This window comes from Setaria viridis, chromosome 3 (assembly GCF_005286985.2).
Source record: "Setaria viridis chromosome 3, Setaria_viridis_v4.0, whole genome shotgun sequence".
In the NCBI taxonomy this organism is placed as follows: Eukaryota; Viridiplantae; Streptophyta; class Magnoliopsida; order Poales; family Poaceae; genus Setaria; species Setaria viridis.
This window is the reverse complement of record NC_048265.2, coordinates 20,477,086-20,495,662: the sequence shown is the minus strand read 5'-3', so window position 1 is coordinate 20,495,662 and position 18,577 is coordinate 20,477,086. Positions and strand designations below refer to the sequence as shown.

At 44.7% G+C, this 18,577-nt stretch overlaps 3 protein-coding genes and 1 pseudogene across 4 annotated transcripts; 2 read left to right on the top strand and 2 right to left on the bottom strand.

The window, feature by feature from the left end:
- Positions 1-1,779: 1,779 nt before the first annotated feature.
- On the bottom strand, positions 1,780-2,926 carry LOC117850742 (germin-like protein 1-4). The gene is made up of 2 exons (XM_034732603.2): positions 2,767-2,926; positions 1,780-2,665 (listed from the first exon to the last, which is right to left on the bottom strand). Exons 1-2 carry the CDS (start codon positions 2,897-2,899, stop codon positions 2,112-2,114), a joined length of 687 nt encoding a protein of 228 aa, XP_034588494.1. The 5' UTR covers positions 2,900-2,926; the 3' UTR covers positions 1,780-2,111.
- A 1,762-nt stretch (positions 2,927-4,688) lies between these two features.
- LOC117850740 (endo-1,3;1,4-beta-D-glucanase) lies at positions 4,689-7,767 on the top strand. Of its 2 annotated transcripts, none has more exons than XM_072292785.1 (7): positions 4,689-4,952; positions 5,038-5,059; positions 5,675-5,798; positions 6,491-6,581; positions 6,710-6,799; positions 6,898-6,977; positions 7,436-7,767. In XM_072292785.1, the coding sequence occupies exons 1-7, from the start codon at positions 4,802-4,804 to the stop codon at positions 7,574-7,576; spliced, it is 699 nt and encodes a 232-aa protein (XP_072148886.1). In that variant the 5' UTR covers positions 4,689-4,801; the 3' UTR covers positions 7,577-7,767. The 2 variants fall into 2 exon arrangements, with proteins under 2 accessions (XP_072148886.1, XP_034588491.1); XM_034732600.2 differs by having other exon boundaries at positions 4,695-4,952; positions 6,898-6,998.
- Positions 7,768-8,410: 643 nt separating this feature from the next.
- Positions 8,411-10,457, top strand: LOC117850741 (endo-1,3;1,4-beta-D-glucanase). Its single transcript, XM_034732602.2, has 7 exons — positions 8,411-8,675; positions 8,767-8,788; positions 8,888-9,008; positions 9,444-9,534; positions 9,639-9,728; positions 9,838-9,935; positions 10,054-10,457. The coding sequence occupies exons 1-7, from the start codon at positions 8,525-8,527 to the stop codon at positions 10,192-10,194; spliced, it is 714 nt and encodes a 237-aa protein (XP_034588493.1). The 5' UTR covers positions 8,411-8,524; the 3' UTR covers positions 10,195-10,457.
- A 6,028-nt stretch (positions 10,458-16,485) lies between these two features.
- On the bottom strand, positions 16,486-17,986 carry LOC117847901 (chitinase 2-like; annotated as a pseudogene).
- Positions 17,987-18,577: the final 591 nt, after the last annotated feature.

Genomic DNA, 18,577 nt, shown 5'->3' with positions numbered 1-18,577 from the left:
TGATAGACAAGTTCAAGAGCTCAATAATAGGTTTGATGAGGTAAACACAGAGCTACTTAGATGCATGGCATCATTCAGTCCAGCTAATTCCTTTTCTGCTTTTAATGTTGAGAACTTGGTTAAGCTTGCTGGGTTCTATCCATATGACTTTGAATTTCAATCAATGATGTCAGAAATGATGAAAACTTCAAAAATTTGAGAAGTCTAGCAGAGTTGTCTATGATGCTAGTTAAAGAAGGAAAGGTTTCTCGGTATGACATTGTTTATAAACTTCTCAAATTGGTGCTTGTTCTCCCTGTTGCAACTGCTGGTGTTGAGAGGGTCTTTTCTATAATGAATTTGATAAAGAACAAGAAAAGAAGTAAGATGGGGCAGAAATATTTGAATGGTTGCTTGGTCACATTGATTGAAAGGGAATTCTTCATGCAAGCTAAGGATAAGGACATCATCGCTCATTTTCAAAGCATTGCAGAACGGAAAGTTGTCCTATAGCTTGTAAGTTGTAATCTTTGTTACCATTTTACTGTTTTAGCCTCTATTTATTTCACATGTTGCCACTTTGATATGTTGATCATTAGTGGCCGGACAATTTCAATTTCTGATAAATTTTATTAATCAATGATGCTGCTACCACTTAATTATTATGTGTTATAAAACTATAATTTAGTCTGTCATTTTTTTTCCTCCATCTTCAATTTTGAATACCCATAGTCCAAATCCTGCGCCCGCCACTGGTCACCACCGTCGTCAACACCGTCATCACCACCATGGGAAGCTCGTCGACCAAGCCCGATGGTCGTGCTCTTGCTCACTCTCTCTCCCTCACTCTCGGTTGCGTCTGTTTAGATCAACCCTTGGCGGTGCCGCTTTCTGCCAGCGCCACGGCACAAGAGCGAGGCTACACATGGTTGATGGAAGCTAGCGGATCGGCGGAGGGGAGGAGGATGGACAGAACTGGGAACGGATGGTTGGATGGATCGGCGAATTTGGAAGACGGGGACGGCCATATTTATGGGAGAGATGGTGGCTCCGGCTCCGACTCCGAGTTGCTTTCGAATCTGTGTGTCAGCTGGCAGCGGGCGGACAGGACGCGGCTTCGTTTCCGATCGGTTGCCGAAGACTTCGAATCCGAATCGAAGTAACTAATCCGACTTGCAGGCTTGTACAGATTCGTTTCGACGGGGAACGAGAACGAAGGAGTAATTAATGGTGAAAAGAGAAAAACAGAGTCCTTGCCCCGGAGGATAGTTTCAGGTAGTTGCAGTGTCACAGCACTTGTGCAGGTGCCTGAAGAGAGCAATGATAAGAGGCCACATCCTGCCACAAGCACCACTATATTTCTCTCTTCTCCAATTCAACCTCTGGATCCTCGGTTTTGCCCAATTTTGAAGCCGTGACTCCAGATCAAGCATGCATACGCTGATACCCAAGGACAAGCTGAAGGTGCAGTTTCTTAATCCAATGGCAAGCAAACACAAACGAAAAAAAAAACAAAGGCTCAGCTGAAAACGAAGGTCTAAACATGCCAGGACCACAATCACTTCAGGTATTTATCAAACCAGTGGATCATGTCTTGCAGTTGCAGAGCTTCTTCAGCATTCCTTACAGCAGCCAACATCATTGTCGTTGTACCTCCACAGCCCATCCATGCGCTAGGGAAATTTTTTACGAACTGACCAATCTGTGCCGCAAAATGAACTATTGGAGAAATGATGGCTCCTCGAAAGGTTCAAGCTGAACTGAAGCGATTGCAGTTCAAAATCGGTGTTTTCACGTAAATACGAAATTTATGTTTGAGAGGATTTGATCGTCGACGGTGAAATGTCAAGATCAATCTTACATAAGTGTTCTGGGTGCACACATGCTTGTATTTCTGACGCTCGCTAATCATGAACTGTTTAATTTTTTAGTGGGAGTGCTTAAATATTGATACACCTTTGCAACTGATATACTCCAACTAAAGCAAACAAGTGCGGAGCATAACTACAGCAAACTTGTGCGGAGTACCAAATAAAGCATCATATTAATCGCGCTGAAATTAACAGCACGTTCACGTACGCGCGTACTTCATTTTCGATCACATTCAAATTGCAATCCACGACGGGCACGCCCTACTTGGGCGTGAACTTGGACTTGATGCTCTCGACCACTCCGCCGTCGATCTGGAACGCCCGCGCCAGCACGTCCGTGGGCACCGCCGGCGCGGCGCCGAACAGCGCCCCGGCGGCCGCCTGCGTCCCCGGCAGCTGGCTGTTGAACGCCGAGATCGCCACGGCGGGCGCCGCCCCGACGCTCCGCTGGAAGTGCAAGAGGCCACGGGGGAACACGAACACCTCGCCGGCGCGGACGGTGCGGCCCAGGAGCCTCCGGTTCGCCGCGGTGACGAAGCCCACCTCGAGGGCGCCCTCGACGACGAAGAGGATCTCCGTGGCGCGTGGGTGCGAGTGCGGCGGGCTGACGCCGCCCGACGGCGCGAAGTCCGTGCGCGCCATGGACACGCCCAGCGTGTTGAGCCCCGGCAGCACCTCCACGTCCGCCGCCGTCACCGCCGACCCCACCGGGTTGCCGGTGTACACGTCGGCGGCCTTCGCCAGCCCACCGAAGAAGAAGTCCTCCGCCGTCACGTTCGCCTCGCGTTTGCAGGGGAACCCGTTCACACGCAGCGCTGAATGGACAGTTGCAATTTGCAAAAACGTGCAGCACATCAGGATGAACAAATTAAAGTGAAATGATCGGTGCAGTAGAGTGGCGGCGGGGGTCACTCACGGCCCTGGATCGATTTGTAGTCGGCGACGCAGATGTCCTGGAGCATGTCGGGGTCGCCGGCGAGCAGCGGCGCGGCGAGCGCGAGGAGGACGGCGCAGGCGGCGACGAGAACGGCGGCGAGCTTGGGCGCCATGGTTCTCTCAAGTGTGAGGTGCGGGTATTTAAGCTCAGTACGAAGATGAGACTTGAGAGGCAGGGAGCTGGTATTTATAGATCGACCCCCGATGCATGGAGTTGGTTTCGTACTCTCATCAAGTCGATAGAAAGAGTCATGTCACCGGTTTCCTAATATGTGCAGTGCGATGAGGATTGGAGTACGTGAGCGTGATGAACAGTGTTACTTTCTCACGCCAAGTATCAATTGAAGTCGTGACCGTACCTGTGTTTATTTGTGCAGCAAATTAAACCATCACGCCTGCATTAACGTACTCCCGGCCACTCAGAAAGAGACGGATAGCTTAATCCCGATCCCTCATCCGCAGAAAACAAAAAACGCACAGCTTGTTGATTCCCATGCTTACTCCAAATTGTACCTCGTGTTTTTCTAATAGCTTGTACGCTACACATATTGTGTGCAGGTGCACGTATTTTCCATTATTGCAGATACTAGCGTGACTCAACTGAAATCTTCCTTTTGGAGAAACACTACTATTATGGGGCGACTGGTAGTCTGGTACGTGGGGTAGAAAATTATGTCAGTCCGTTGTGGAATTTGAATTTTTTGCATAATGGGTCCTTCTAATGACTTTTTCAGGAGCAAGAGGAAATGCTCAAGTACAATTTATCGATATACCAGTTTAGAGCAATTTACGTGGGGCTCTCTTTTTTATATTGGACGGCACCGAAGGACAGTACTCAGTGGCTAGTCCAAGTAGGCCTAGGACTACCCTGGATTTTAGCTCATCGAGTTTTTAGTAGTTCGCTTTTGTACTCAAAAATGAAAAATTGGCCCAACAGGCCAACATCTGCTCATCAACCAACCTCTCCGTGCACCGTAGCACTTGGCCCTGGCCTACCTTCAAATCCTAAGTCCGCCACTGACAATACTATTTTAAATATTATGTTGGAAAAAAAATATATCTGCAGTGTTATGAGGAAGTAGGCTCAATTAAAAGAAATATCATAGAACCAAAAGTAATTAAGAGAAATTACAAACAACTATTCAAGCTCCAATTTTAAAGAGGGCTTTTGCTCTATGCAAAATAAGAGCAAACTCATCCTTAAAGATACTCCTCCAAGTAGAGCCCAAAAGCGGGGCTGTACAGCCTGTTCGCTTCAGCTTATTCAGCCGGCTTATCAGCCACCAAACAGTGTTTTTCTCTCACAACAAATCAGCCGTTTCAGCTTTTCAGCCGGCTTATAAGCTGAAGCGAACAGGTACTTTTTAACTGATTGATGACTTCGATCTCCAAAACTTAATATATTCTAGCTCCATCAATTGATTGATAAATTCTAGCCCAAAAACACAAGCTCGATGGCGTGCAGGCAACAGTGAAATGTGCAAGTACAGAGTTGATGGAGCGAGATTTCCCATCTTAAACAAAAGTTATTCAATTGGAATAATAGTAAATATAAAACAAGTACTTGTGGAGTAAAAATTAAAGAAAATAAAGTAAATTGGTGATATAATAGTCCAAACAAATGAAATGTCTCTATTATAGAGCATGCATAATGTAGAATAACGATGTAAAGAACAGATCTAATCCCCAAACAATCGAATCAGCAGCATATACATCAATACCATCACAATCACACACTGCTACATGTCTTCACTGCAGAAAGTAGCAACCGGACAAGCATGAACGACCAGCCACGGCACTATCTACAATGGACTTGCGTCAGCAGTGAGGTCAGAGCACTCATTCTTTCCTACTCCCTCCGGTTCCACAATTTGAAAAAATTAAAACGACATATATTTGGGACGGAGGGAGTACCAAAGAATATCGTGCTGAATCTCGTCTGCACGCGCCGCCCACTAGCTTCAGCATCCACAGACAAGAACAGTGGAGGAAACAATAAAGAAAGAACTGAGAGCATGGCGAGCTCCCACTGCTTTGAGAACCCGCCGGCGCTGAACTCGGCCGGCGGACTCGGTGAGGTCGTCGACGACTTCGGCGGGCAGAAGGCCTACATCGCCGGCTCCGCCGGATCGAAGGCCGCCGTCGTCCTCATCTCTGACGCCTTCGGTAATCTCCCCAAGTAAAGCTTCAAGGATCTCCAAGTATATCTTGTGCCATTGCAAGCTCTGAAATTCATTCCCCTTCCTTGCAGGGTTTGAAGCGCCAAACCTGAGGTACGCTCTGATGATCCTTTTTACCTTTGCCCTCTCTTGTAAGCTCTGTTTTTTTCCGGGAGTAGTGATCCTTGTACCGTGTTCAATTCTCAATTTATCATTATTCTGGAACCATTTTTACTTTGCGCCACCTTCATACCTTTGAAAATGTGCCCTCCCTAGCTCCCCTTCCATATCAAATGCTAATTTATAGGTTTCTAGCTGATTTAGTGCAAGCTTTAGCATTGCTGCATACTGATGTGGGTGGAATGTGAAGTGTCTCTACCTTTAGGATTTGTATTTTTTTTTTGCCATTAAAAATCATGAGACGACGAGCAAGGTAAGGTTTTGAAAAACTTTACTTCATGTCAATGCTAATAATACGATGTGTTGCTTTTGTATTGTTAATCCTAATTTTAGCACCCTAGTACTATCGTATCGATCTCACTCTCACCTTTCAAGTCTGAGCTGTGGACGGTTGCTATAGACCATAGTGCAAACCGCTAATCGCTTTGCTCGGCTTCGGGTTTTAAATTTGTGCAGTGTGTTATTTGAACTTTGAATTGCATTAGTTTTCTACCAGTACTAACCTTTATTTATGTTTTGATACTGATGCTACATGTTTATCTCATCAAGGAAGATAGCCGACAAAGTCGCTTCATCTGGTTACTTCGTTGTGGTGCCAGATTTCCTGCATGGGGATCCATATGACCCCAGCAATCCCAATAACCCTGGAATGTGGTTGCAATCACATAATCCGGTTTGTTTTCCCTTGAGACTTTTCTGGTACTTCTTTGGTACAGGATTTAGGACACCTTATTTTTCAACTAATTTTAGTAAACTCTTTGTGTGGAAATGTGCAATGTCCATGTCGTCCTTGGTCTTGGAGTTCAGACAGTAATATTTATCAACCATATAGAAATCACGGCGAAACTCCCAAGGTCTGAACCTAATTAATAATGTTTCAATTTGACTTAGCATTTTATCGATAACATACTGAGTTATAAGTTCTTTTGGCATCCTGTTCAATAATTATCCTGACAGAAATTTATTGTTTATATATATCGTATTTAGGACGTAATCCTCTTCTAATTTTAGGAGAACAGCTGTTTTTTGTTTGTTTTACTTTGGCTAGCAGCATATTCTTTTTTGTTCCAAAGCAATGTTTCTTGCGGTGCGCACCTTGGCTTGAATACCTCTGCACTTTTACATTGCCTTCTTTGCAAAAGAATGATTTTAGAAAAAGGCCATGACGTGCACTTCTTTATATGTGAATATAGATAAATGGTGGTATTTTGTTGAGGCCTCAAATAAACAACTAGTTCTGCACTTTTACATTGCCTTCTCTGCAAAAGAATGATTTTAGAAATAGGCCATGACGTGCTCTTGTTTTCTTTTGTCTGATTTCGGATATCCTGAATAATTTAACTAAGCCCTGCCTTCATCTCTTAGCAAAAAGCATTTGAAGAGGCAAAACCAGTAATTGCTGCTATAAAGGAGAAGGGAGTGTCGAACATTGGGGCTGCTGGCTATTGTTGGGGTGGTAAATATGATTCTTCACAGCATTTTAATTTTGAAGGAACCTGAAACATTGCCATGAAGTGCATTAATTTGTGTGTTTTTTCTATTCATTCTTAAACAATGTGTACTTAAAATTTTATCTATTTCCAGCAAAGGTGGTTGTGGAGCTGGCGAAAGTTCATGAGATCCAAGCTGCTGTATTGTTACATCCTTCTTTACTAACTGTTGATGACATCGAAGGTCAGTTATTTCAGAAGAGTTTTTTCCCTGACACATTAAACTTGTTCTACTGAAAGAGCTTGAAATGCTTACTCATTGATATGCTATCTAATATTCAGAGGTCAAATGTCCCATTTCTGTACTTGGAGCTGAAATCGACAAATCATCACCGCCTGAATTGTTAAAGCAGTTTGAGCAGGTTCTTTCAGCTAACTCTGGGGTACGTTCAGTATGTTTGAAACCTTGATCTTTAAACTAGAAAATTTACTTGCTTACAGCAGTGTTCAGACTCCAACTGACCATTCAACACTGGCTAAATTGTCATATGCAAACCCCCATGAATCCCAATTACTTGGCTTTGATGGTATAATTTTTTATTATTTACTAGCAATAGAGCAGGGATGTGTTAGTAAGTATATAACTGTTCTTCATCCAAATATTTAGCCTGCAGAACCATGCGATAAGGTTTAATATACAGTAGAGATTGTGAACCCACCAAAGTGAACATTTTTTTTCCAGTTTTGTTCCTGATTAAGCCCTTAATCACTACAATTCAAAAGGTTTGGCATGCTTGGATCACGATGTGAGCATTTTAGTTGAGCTAAACCTTTCAAAGAGCCATCAGTTCTTTAATACTATTTCTTTTTTGCACTGCAGATCGATCACATTGTCAAGATTTTTCCTGGAGTAACGCATGGATGGGCTGTGAGATACAGTGAAGAAGACGCAGCTGCAGTCGCGAGTGCGGAGGAAGCTCTGCAAGACATGAGCCACTGGTTTAATAAGTACCTAAACTGAAATCTGAAGTGATCATTAGGACCTGCGTTTTCGGTTGAGTAGGTGGCATTGTTTCTATACTTGAGCTTCTGCTTGTGTATGCGTACTAGCCATGTAATTATCAGTCCACCTGTTTGTCATACATATCCTGGTATTTGTTATTTTTGTTTTGCTGCCATTGAATTAAGAACTGCGTCTTCAGTTGGAGTTTGTGTCCTTGTGTCAATACTTCAGGTTGTGCCTTTGTGTACGTATGATATGTTGTATATCCCAGTTTACCTGCCTGTGGTAGTACTTCTGTTACTTGTGTGCTGGGAAGTGGGAACCTGTCTTGTGGTCTTCATCCAAACTTGTAACTCCCAAAAATTGAACTTATGTTCGACAAAACTTCTTCGATCGCAAATTATAGGTTTATAAACTGATCAAGGGAGCTTCGAAGTATGATCAGTTAAGTATCTGTTTATTTGAATAATATAATTCAAGGCAAGATTACTTGCTGATCATAGTGTCGTATGCTAGAACTGGAATAGAAAGCCATTTGCACTCACCTTAATTAACACTCTGGATGATGGAGATAACATTTCTTTTGCTCTTTCTTTTACTCTGGTACAAGCTTTCATCATCATACATCTCTTCATTTACTGTCCTAGAATACTTAACTGTAGACAATTGATGCAACTTTATCTCTGAAAATGAGTAAATAAGTTGTCGATTGTACTTGCACGGCACGAAGAAGACTCAATTCAAAACACTGAGAAATGCAATCAGCTTCCAGTTTGACGAGGTCCAAAGGTGTGTCACCCACACCTACTCCAATCTTTTGACGAAAAACATGTATTGAATCTCGTCAGCTTCACTGGATATCATTTCTTCTTGGAAATAGAGCTCCCGATCCCAAGTATAAATGTATAGGAAGAGCCGAGGAGGAAACTAAGAAGAAGTAGCTCGAGTTGAAGCAAAGAAAGATAAATGGCGAGCTCGCACTGCTTCCAGAACCCGCCGGAGCTGGACCCGGCCTGCGGAGGGGGCGAGGTCGTCGAAGACTTCGGCGGCCAGAAGGCCTACGTCGCCGGCTCCGCCGAGGCCAAGGCCGCCGTCGTTCTCATCTCGGACGCCTTCGGTAACTGATGGAAAAGAAAAAAAAGATCAAATTTCTGATTCTTTTGTGCTCTCCTGCTGATGACTGCCAATGACCATTTCCCTATTTGCAGGATTTGAAGCGCCAAAGCTGAGGTACTTTTGTGCGCTCTAAGTTTGAAGCGCATTAGTTTTTTTGCTAGTGCAATCTTCATATATGAATTGGTACTGATCCTAAACATTTGTCTCGTGAAGGGAGATAGCCGATAAAGTTGCTTCGTCCGGTTACTTTGTTGTGGTGCCAGATTTCCTGCATGGGGATCCATACGAACCCAGCAATCCCAATCCTTTACAGTGGTTACAATCACATGATCCGGTTCGTTGTGACCTCATACTTTTTTATTCCAAGTGAAGTTTCAACACGCCTTGTTTCAACTTCCAACTACATTTGATTGTTTCCCAAAAAAAATCATAAAAAAATCCTCCTCCGGTGACATCTATATATCGCCGTCATAAGATAACTTTTCAACACTACCACAACTCCTCAAGTTCGATTGACCTTAGTGTTGAGGTTTAGGACATCGAGTAATTTGTGGGTATCTATTAGCAAAGATTAATAATATTTAAATTTATATGTTTGTTTACGAGTGACTATAAGAAGAAAAAATTAATTATTAAAACATCTAAAAATGATAAGTATACACATATCTGTACGTACATTCTTCATTCTTGCGTCTTTTGTGTTATATCTCCAACAATAAATTCATTCCATTGAAAATATTCATAAACATTAAAAAGTTCCTTTTTCTAGGAAAAAGCCTTTGAGGAGGCAAAACCAGTTATTGCTGCTCTAAAGGAGAAGGGGATGCCTACTATTGGGGCTGCAGGATATTGCTGGGGTGGTGAGTACCATTTGTTCCTTGTACTGGGCTTCTGTAATTGTGACCTCGTATTCAGGTTTGGCATGCTGAGCATTGTGTGTCTTACTGTCTTCTCTCATGTTCAGCAAAGGTAGTCGTCGAGTTGGCTAAAGCTCGTGAGATCCAGGCTGTTGTGATGTCGCACCCCGCGTTAGTTACTGTTGATGATATCAAAGGTTTAAGTTCCTTTCTTCAGAGTTTTGGACACGCAATGTCATTATTTTTCTATATAGTTCTATTGCAAAAGGTTCCTTAGTGTGAAATACTTTTTATATATAATATCAGAAGTCAAATGCCCAATTTGCGTACTTGGAGCTGAGATTGACCAATTTTCCCCACAAGAATTAGTCAAACAGTTTGAGCATGTTCTTTCTGCAACTGCGGTAAAATATCATTATTTTCAGCAATTTAATCCTCGAGCAGACAGATTTTGAGCTGCCATTATCGTTTCCACTGAGGTTTTAATTCAGAAATGCTTTGGCATACCCTTGCGGTTCACAGGTTGCTCACTTTGTCAAGATCTTTCCTGGCGTTTCGCATGGATGGGCTGTGAGATACAACGACGATGACGAAGCCGCTGTCAAGAGTGCCGAGGAAGCCTTTGCGGACATGACCGGCTGGTTTGATAAATACCTGAAGTAAAGGGAAACATGAACTAGTAGCTCTCCAGTAATAAGCACCTGTCAGGACTTGCTATATACTGTATCTTCATACTTCAGTTAAACGTCAGTGTGACTGTGTCGGTGCTTGAGCTTGTTTTTATATATCTGATGGCTAGTGTGATTTACGTTTATCGACACTGGGCAGTTGCTATTTTAGTAGCCTACCTTTGTGGTAGTAGTTCCACTGCTTTGATATATGCTTGTCTGCCATTGAGTTAATACATGATTTTTCAATTGAATCAATTGACGATTCCGCTTAGGCCATTCATATTTTTATTTATTTATTTTGTGAAAGGATATAGATCATTCACCTAGAGTGCAGAATATGGAGACTGACGTACTGCAGAAGCAAATCGTCAGACTTGAAGTGCAGCATTCTTTACTGAATACTTTTCCTGTTCCGTGCAAGCTCAAGCATAGTTGATTTGCTTCTTCTGCAGTAGGTCAGTCTCCTTATTCTACACTATAGGGCATTTGTTTACTCACTATAAATAATAAAGCCACAAAGCATCTGTTTGAATCCTTAGCAGCCCATGCACTGTAGTTTTTTTTCTCTCTATAAGAACTCTTTTTTTAGCCATTCTTATCGAGTAGGTTCACATAGGGGGTGTTTGCTTGCCAGCTTCACCCTGCCACGCCGCAGGTGAGGTGGCGCCACAGCTTGTGGTATCCAAAATCGGCGCCGCGGCCGTGGCGAAAAAAATACGAAGGAAGCCGTTGTTTTCCGCGTGGCGCACCAAAGGTTAAGTGTTAAACAAGCAGCGCTAGAGATTTTTCGGTGGCGTCGTAATTTAGGCGTGGCCAATGGAATCAATGAATGATGAGACTGCTACTTGCCTACCTCTGACAGACTGAGGCCCTGTTTGTTTGAGCTTTCTAGCAGCTTTCCACCCTGGAAGCTGGAAAGCTCAAACAAACAGTTAGCTTCTGAGCTGAGCTTTCCGAAAGCCGAAAGCCCACAGAAGCTATGTTTACATGGAAAGCTCAGAAGTAGTGAAATGTGAGCTTTCCGCAGCTTTCCACGTAAAGATTGCAAAAATTACCCACCTGCCATCGTTTATGTTGCGAACCGTTATTTTTCTTTCAGCTACATCTCCATCTGCGCCATCTCCCCCTCCTCATGTCTCCTCCCCGCTTGCGCAGCACCCTCCTCCCCGCTAGCGCACACCCGCTGCCGCCCCTCCTTCCCCTCCTCGCGTCATCTCCCTCTCCTCCGGTCTCCTCCGGTGAGCTTCTCCGGCGCGCGCCCCTCCTCCTTGCGAGCTCCTCCCCGTCCGGCGCCTCCTCCTCCGCGCAGGCTCCTCCCCGTTCGGCGCCTCCTCCTCGACGCGTGGCCTCAGCGGCGTCCCCCGCCGGCGCACGCCTGCCGCCGCCGTCCCTCCTTGTCCCCTCCTCCACGTCGTCTCCCTCTCCTCCGGCGAGCTACTCCGGCGCGGATCCGCGCACCCCTCTGGTCTCCTCCGCGAGGCACAAGCCGCCACTGGCAGGATCCGGCCACTCCACCTCCCAAGGAAGACGAACTTCGTCGCCCGCAGCCCCTCCTCGCCCGCCGTCACTCCTCCTCGCCCGCCTCCCCTCCCTGGCCGCCCGCAGCCCCTCCTTGGCCGCCGCCTCCCGAATCTCCCCCTCCGGCCGGCATCCAAGGTTGAAGAAACCATTCCAAAAGCTAGTTGCCAAACGGTGTTAGCTTTCCGAAAGCTAGCTTTCGGAAAGCCACCCTTCTAGGGAGCAGAAGCCAAAAGCTAGCTTTCTTGAAAGCTTGGAAAGCTAAAGCTCAAACAAACAGGGCCTGAAACCTTTCCACAGAGGAACTGCCCCTTGCAGCGTGGTTTTTCGATAAACGTCCAGTTCTTACGGGGTGTTTGCATTTTAGTTGCGACTAAAATTTATATCACATTAAATATTCGGATTCAGAGACTAATTAGAAGGACTAAATATGAGCTAATTATAAAACTAATTATACAGATGGAGACTAATTCTCGAGACGAATCTATTAAGCCTAATTAATTCATCATTAGCACATGTTTACTGTAGCACCACATTATCAAATCATAAACTAATTAGGCTTAATAGATTCGTCTCGTAAATTAGCCTCCATCTATGCAATTGGTTTTGTAATTAGTTTATATTAATATTCCTAATTAGTATCTAAACATTCGATGTGATTGAAATTTTATGAGGTCCTAAAGAAACAAACGGGATCTTATCTCTACACATGGAGTAGATCCACATGAGTGTCCATCACTAATATGTGGTTACATTGAACTAACAAGATATTAGTCAATGGAATCAATGAATGATGTGACTCAGGTCCGTCCATTAGGCAGCGCAACTGGAGCGACCGAGCTGGGCCCCCAAAAATTAGAGCCCCAACTATTGGACTTTAACTCGGCCAATCTACTATCCATAGAAGTGGAACAGGCGGCCGTCGGAATGTGTACCGTGAATTCCAGGGATCATCGTGGGGTACTGAAACGACGCGGACGTGTATCGTGCGAACCTTCCCATCGCAGTTCCCGTTGAAGCCGTCGTTTGTGTGATCCGCGCCGGCACCCGGCGTGGCGTAGGTTTGGTCGTCAGCGGCGGCCGGCTCCGACGGCGGGCGTCCTGCTGGCCTGCTTGTGGTACACTGGTACAGACGTACAGTGGTACACCGGGTCTCCGTATGAGGTGTGTGCATGCATCTGTGACAGGCCCGTCCATTAGGCAGCGTAACTGGAGCGATCGAGCCAGGCCCCCAAAAAATAGGGGCCCCAACTATTGGACTTTAACTCGGCCCATCTACTATCCAAAGAAGTGGAATAGGCGGCTGTCGGGATGTGTACCGTGAATTCCAGGGGTCATTGCGGGGTACTGAAATGATGCGGACGTGTATCGTGCGAACCTTCCCGTCACAGTTCCCGTTGAACCTGTCGTTCGTGTGATCCGCGCCGGCACCCGGCGCAGGTTTGGTCGTCAGCGGTGGCTGGCTCCGACGGCGGGCGTCCTGATTGCCTGCTTGTGGTACACTGGTACAGACGTACAGTGGTACGCCGGGTCTCTGTATGAGGTGTGTGCATGCATCTGTGATCTGTCATCTCTTCCCTTTCCTCACTTTTTTTTTAATCCGCGTGTCTTGGTCTTTGTCGTCACTCGTCAGCTGATCAAGTATTCAAGTATTCAAGTGAGATTGTGAGAGTATTAAAGTATTCAAGTCTTTCCTCACCTTTTTTTTAACAGCTGCGACTCTGCAGTCCGTTGGACATCTAATCAAGTATTCAAGTGATCACTGATCATCGACAATGAAAGTAGGTCAGTGAGATTGTGAGAATTCTAAACTCATTACATTAATGATTGTCGCACAAGTGCACATCCATTTAATTTGTTCTATTTTGTTTGTGATTAATTTGTTCTATTTTGTTTGTGATTCATGAAACAGGTTGGTCTATTTATTTACGATGTCTTCTAGAGTTAGAAAATATGATTCCGGTTGTGAAAAGCGTAAGAAGACAAAAAGACTAGCTCTTGCTGCTCAGGCTCAGAAGGGTGCACTTGAGAGATTTGTTGTTACAGAACGTCAAACTAGTACAGAAAATCAAACTCAGGAAGATAATGATGGGAATTGTGGTGGTAACACAAACAATGTTGAGGCTCACACTCCTGAACTTGGTTCACCTGCAACTGATCCTAACAATGTTGAGGCTCACACTCTTGAAAATCAAACTCAGGAAAATGCCAATGTTGGCGATGCTAGCCTTGATAGATCACCTAATATTGAAAGTGAAAATGATTTGAGGGTTCCTTTTCAGCCTGATATTTTTGATCCAAGATATTGGGATGGACTTGATCAAAAAATGATTGATACTTTGATCCAAAAGGGTCCTAAAAGGGACTTGTCTATTCAAAAAGGTCCAACTGACAGATTATTCAGAAGGTTTTCTGCATCACTATATACTAGAGTTCTATCAAATGGAGAAAAGAGTGATAGAGAATGGCTGGTATATTCCAAAGAGCTTGACAGAGTATTTTGTTTTTGCTGCAAATTATTGAGAAAGGGGCATTTAAGAAGTTAGCTGGCAAATGAGGGTTTTAATGATTGGTCACATGTTAACATCAGACTTAAAGAACATGAAACTAGTGTAGACCATATTACAAATACGACATCTTGGTACGACATGCGTCTCAGGTTTAATGAAAATCAGACTATTGATAAAGTTGCTCAGAGAGAACTGGAGAAAGAAAAGGACCATTGGAGGAGAGGAGAGTTTTGTGAAGAATTATTTTGATTGTTAAATTCCTTGCCAAACATAATTTAGCATTTCGTGGCACTAATAGCAAGTTGTATCAATATAGCAATGGGAATTTCTTAGGCATGGTTGAATTGATGGCTGAATTTGATCTAGTTATTCGGGAGCACGTGCAACACAAACATTACCTTGGTCATGGCATCCAAAATGAGTTGATTAATTTGCTTGCTACTACTGTGAAGTCTGAGATAATTAGAAAAATAAAGGAATCAAAGTATTTTTCAGTTATACTTGATTGTACCCCTGATATAAGCAACCAAGAACAAATGTCTTTGATCATAAGATATGTTGATACTTCTTCAGATTCAATTTGCATCAAGGAATCATTCTTAGATTTTTTGATATAAATGATACAACAGGGCAAGGAATATTTGATGTTTTGCAAGATGAATTGAAAAATCTTAGCCTTGATATAGACAATGTGAGAGGACAAGGATATGATAATGGATCAAATATGAAAGGGAAAAATCAAGGGGTACAAAGGAAACTTTTGGATATCAATCCTAGGGTATTTTATTCTGCTTGTGGTTGTCATAGTCTTAATTTAACACTATGTGATATGTCAAAGAGTTGTGGTAAGACTAAAGATTTTTTTTGGAATCATACAGCGTATCTATACAACATTTGCTAAATCCACAAAGAGATGGCAAATTTTGAAAGATAACATATCAGGATTGACTCTCAAACCACTATCAACCACTCGTTGGGAGAGTCGTGTTGATAGTGTTAAGGCTATAAGGTTCCAAATGCAGGAAATAAGAGAAGCTTTACTCCAAGTATCAGATACGGATAATGATGCAACAATAAGCAGTGAAGCTAAATCCTTGGCAACTAATGAGCTTGGTGACTTTGAATTTTTTTGTGACAATAATTATTTGGTACGAAATATTATCTGCTATTAATTTGGTCAGCAAACGGTTACAACCAAAGGATATGCTTATTGATATTGCAATAGAGAAAGTGCAGGGGCTGATTTCCTTCTTCAGTAAGTATAGAGAAACTGGTTTTGCAAAAGCATTAGAATCTGCAAAAGAAATAGCACACGAGATGGATATTGAGCCAGCATTTCATACCAAGCGTAAAATCAAAAGGAAAAGGCAATTTGATGAGACACCTGATGATGCATCTATTGCTTCACAGTCTGAAGAGGAATCATTTAGGCTCAAGTATTTTTTGCCTGTTGTTGATCAAGCAATTGATACAGTAACTAGGAGGTTTGAGCAATACCAGGGGTATGAAAAGACTTTTGGTTCTTTGTTCACTTCACGTAAATTGTGCTCCTTAGGTGATAAGAGTTTGTTATCTTCTTGTGCTCGTCTTGAGGAAGCACTTAAGAGTGGTGAACATTCTGATATTGATGGCAAAGAATTACTTGTGGAGTTAAAGTTCCTCCAAGATTTCATCCCTAAGGAAGATATGGGCCCTCTTGATATTCTGAAGTTTGTGAAACGGATGGGCTGTTTCCCAAATGCCCTTATTGCATACAGAATTTTGTTGACTATTTCTGTAACAGTTACATCTGCGGAGCGGAGCTTTTCAAAATTGAAGTTATTAAAGTCCTACATGCGCAGTACAATGACACAAGAAAGACTCAATGGGCTGGCAACAATTGCACTTGAAATTGATGTTTTGGAGAAGATCAAATATGAAGATATAATTGAAGATTTCATTTCAAAGAACACCAAATGAATGATGCTTTTTACTAGAGGTTAAGAAGATATTGGTATGTACTATTCGCCCTTTAATCCTATAACATGAGTACCTAATTTCATATTGCTGTTATTTGTATGCAAAAAGCATGTACTTGTTACTCATATACTGGAATCCAAATATATCTCGATTATTTGTATTTCACTGGTCACTACTATATAGGGTCCCATTTCTTGGTTTGTTCCGGGGCCTCAAAATCTCTGGTACGGCCCTGATGTGACTGCTACTTGCGAAAGACTGAAACCATTCCACAGAAGAGTTGGTGAGAGCCTCGATTGACCTTGCATCCAGCACAAGTTCTTTATTATCCAGCACAAAATTTTACATGAACATTATTCAAACTGAGGAATCCATGCCTTTGCAGATCGGTGCAAAAACACACCCACACAGTAAATCCTCGATTTTATTGGGTGATCACATTGACGATCTACCACGACTACACGAGTAGCAGTCCCCTCGCCGATCGAGGCGCGCAGCAACGTGTACAGTGTACTCACTGCGCCGCCAGGCCGGCAGCCACGGCGGCGTTGAACGGCCTCTGGCCGTCGCAGTCGAGGTCGCTCCCGTAGCCGATGCGGAAGGCGTGGTAGTAGCGCTTGTAGAACCCGATCCGGTCGGCGACGCGGAGGTCCGGGCCGCGCCCGCACTCGAGCCCGCCGTTGATGATGTTGGTGATGACGCCGTAGCCCGGCGCGCCCCGGCCGGCCGCCCTGTCGGCGTCCGTGGGCGTCCACTGCCCCGTGATCACGGCGTGGCACGACGGCTTGTTGTCCCGCGGCGTCATCCAGAACCACAGCGCCATCTTAAAGGACACCACGGCGTCCGTCGCCTCGAGGTCCGGGTTGTTGAGGAGGTCCACGCCGATGACTCGCCCCGCCGGCCCGTAGTTGTAGTTGCTGACGGATCAGTTTGGAACGGAGAGGCGAGAGCACGTCAGGATTGCACTCGAAAAAGCTCGATCCCCGATCGGAGAACATGGTGAACGCTACATTAAATTTGACGAGTGAAATGGATGGTTTTGCTTACAAGGAGAGCTGGATGGGGCCGCGGCCGAAGTACTTCTTGCCCGGCGCGCACGGCCACTCAGGCCGGGGGTCGCAGTAGTCGGACGGCGGGCTCCGCTCCTGCCTGAAGAACTAGCCCCACGAGAAGGGCCCGTCGGGGGCGGTCGCCCACCCGCCGGTGGTCCCGTGGGAGGTCTGGCCCAGGAACGCGGCGACCTCCCGCTTCCGCTGCTCGTCGCTGCCCGTGGTGCCGAAGCCCGGGAAGGCGGCCGCGGCGGCGATGAACGCGTCGTAGGTGTAGAACCCGCGCGCGGGGCACGCGGCGTCGTTGCGGTGGAGGAGGAGACGCTCGAAGAGATCCCGCGGCACCACGGACGCCACGTCGCCGGGGACGGGCCGGGGCCCCGGAGGGGTAACGCAGCCGGCGCCGCAGTACGGGTCGGTGTCGCCGCAGAAGCCGAAGCGGCTGCAGCAGAGGCAGTTGTGGCACAGTTTGCCGCCGGCCTGCGACCCGCACTGCTGGGCGCGCGCGACTGACGCCGCCGCGGCGGCCAGGACGACGCACAGGAACAGCCGTCGCTATCGCGGCCGGGCTCGGGGCGCCCGATGACGTCGACATGCTTTTGATCTTTTGCTGCAGCGGAGAAGGCGAGAACTTGGCCCCCTTTTTATACACACGGATTCTGTGGTCGATGGATCAAAGTCGTTGCACGCTGGTTCGTGGAACGTTCGTGGAACATGGAACATCTGCAGATGCTAGAGGGTCTCTGTGCCCAGGCAAGTCCCATGTTTGGTTTGGAGGGATCATGGATCAATGTACTTATATACCCTTATCCCAAATGTCCAGTAAGAAACCTAAGGTTGGTCTCGAAAAAAAAAGTAAACAATCAAAGGATGATCATCATCGTACTACAAGCTTTCCACCGCAAAAACCACGCAGCAAAATAGCAAGAGAGCAGAGGCACAAGGCTATAAGAGATCTTTAGGCACACGTGAACATGTTTTTTTATAGTTTCTCTGACTTGAATTTGTGTGCACAATTTGATATAATCTTTGTGCAAACTTGAATGATTCATTTTTAAATGGGATTATACACACAAAATGAAACGTGCAATGAAAAAACTAAGATATGCATTTTTTTAAACAATCTTTGTGCGGTTTCCAAAGGTGTACATGAAGGATCCATAAATGATTAATTTAATGTGATTTTTTTTGTTCATGTGTTCTTGAAAATATTAGACATTCATAACGCGTACACCTGATGAAAAATTATTACAAGTTTCAAAATGATATTTTGATAATTCTTATGTTGTCTTGGTTCATTAGGATGTTTTCATGGTAGAAATCAAATTAAGATGAATAT

Coding starts and splice junctions, on each gene's coding strand:
- LOC117850742 (XM_034732603.2), bottom strand. CDS start 2,899: ATGGCGCCCAAGCTCGCCGCCGTTCTCGTCGCCGCCTGCGCCGTCCTC. Junction 2,666..2,766: donor CTACAAATCGATCCAGGGCC/GTGAGTGACCCC, acceptor CTGTCCATTCAG/CGCTGCGTGTGAACGGGTTC.
- LOC117850740 (XM_034732600.2), top strand. CDS start 4,802: ATGGCGAGCTCCCACTGCTTTGAGAACCCGCCGGCGCTGAACTCGGCC. Junction 5,060..5,674: donor TTTGAAGCGCCAAACCTGAG/GTACGCTCTGAT, acceptor TATCTCATCAAG/GAAGATAGCCGACAAAGTCG. Junction 6,999..7,435: donor TTCTTTCAGCTAACTCTGGG/GTACGTTCAGTA, acceptor TTTGCACTGCAG/ATCGATCACATTGTCAAGAT.
- LOC117850741 (XM_034732602.2), top strand. CDS start 8,525: ATGGCGAGCTCGCACTGCTTCCAGAACCCGCCGGAGCTGGACCCGGCC. Junction 9,535..9,638: donor TGCAGGATATTGCTGGGGTG/GTGAGTACCATT, acceptor TCTCATGTTCAG/CAAAGGTAGTCGTCGAGTTG. Junction 9,729..9,837: donor TACTGTTGATGATATCAAAG/GTTTAAGTTCCT, acceptor ATATAATATCAG/AAGTCAAATGCCCAATTTGC.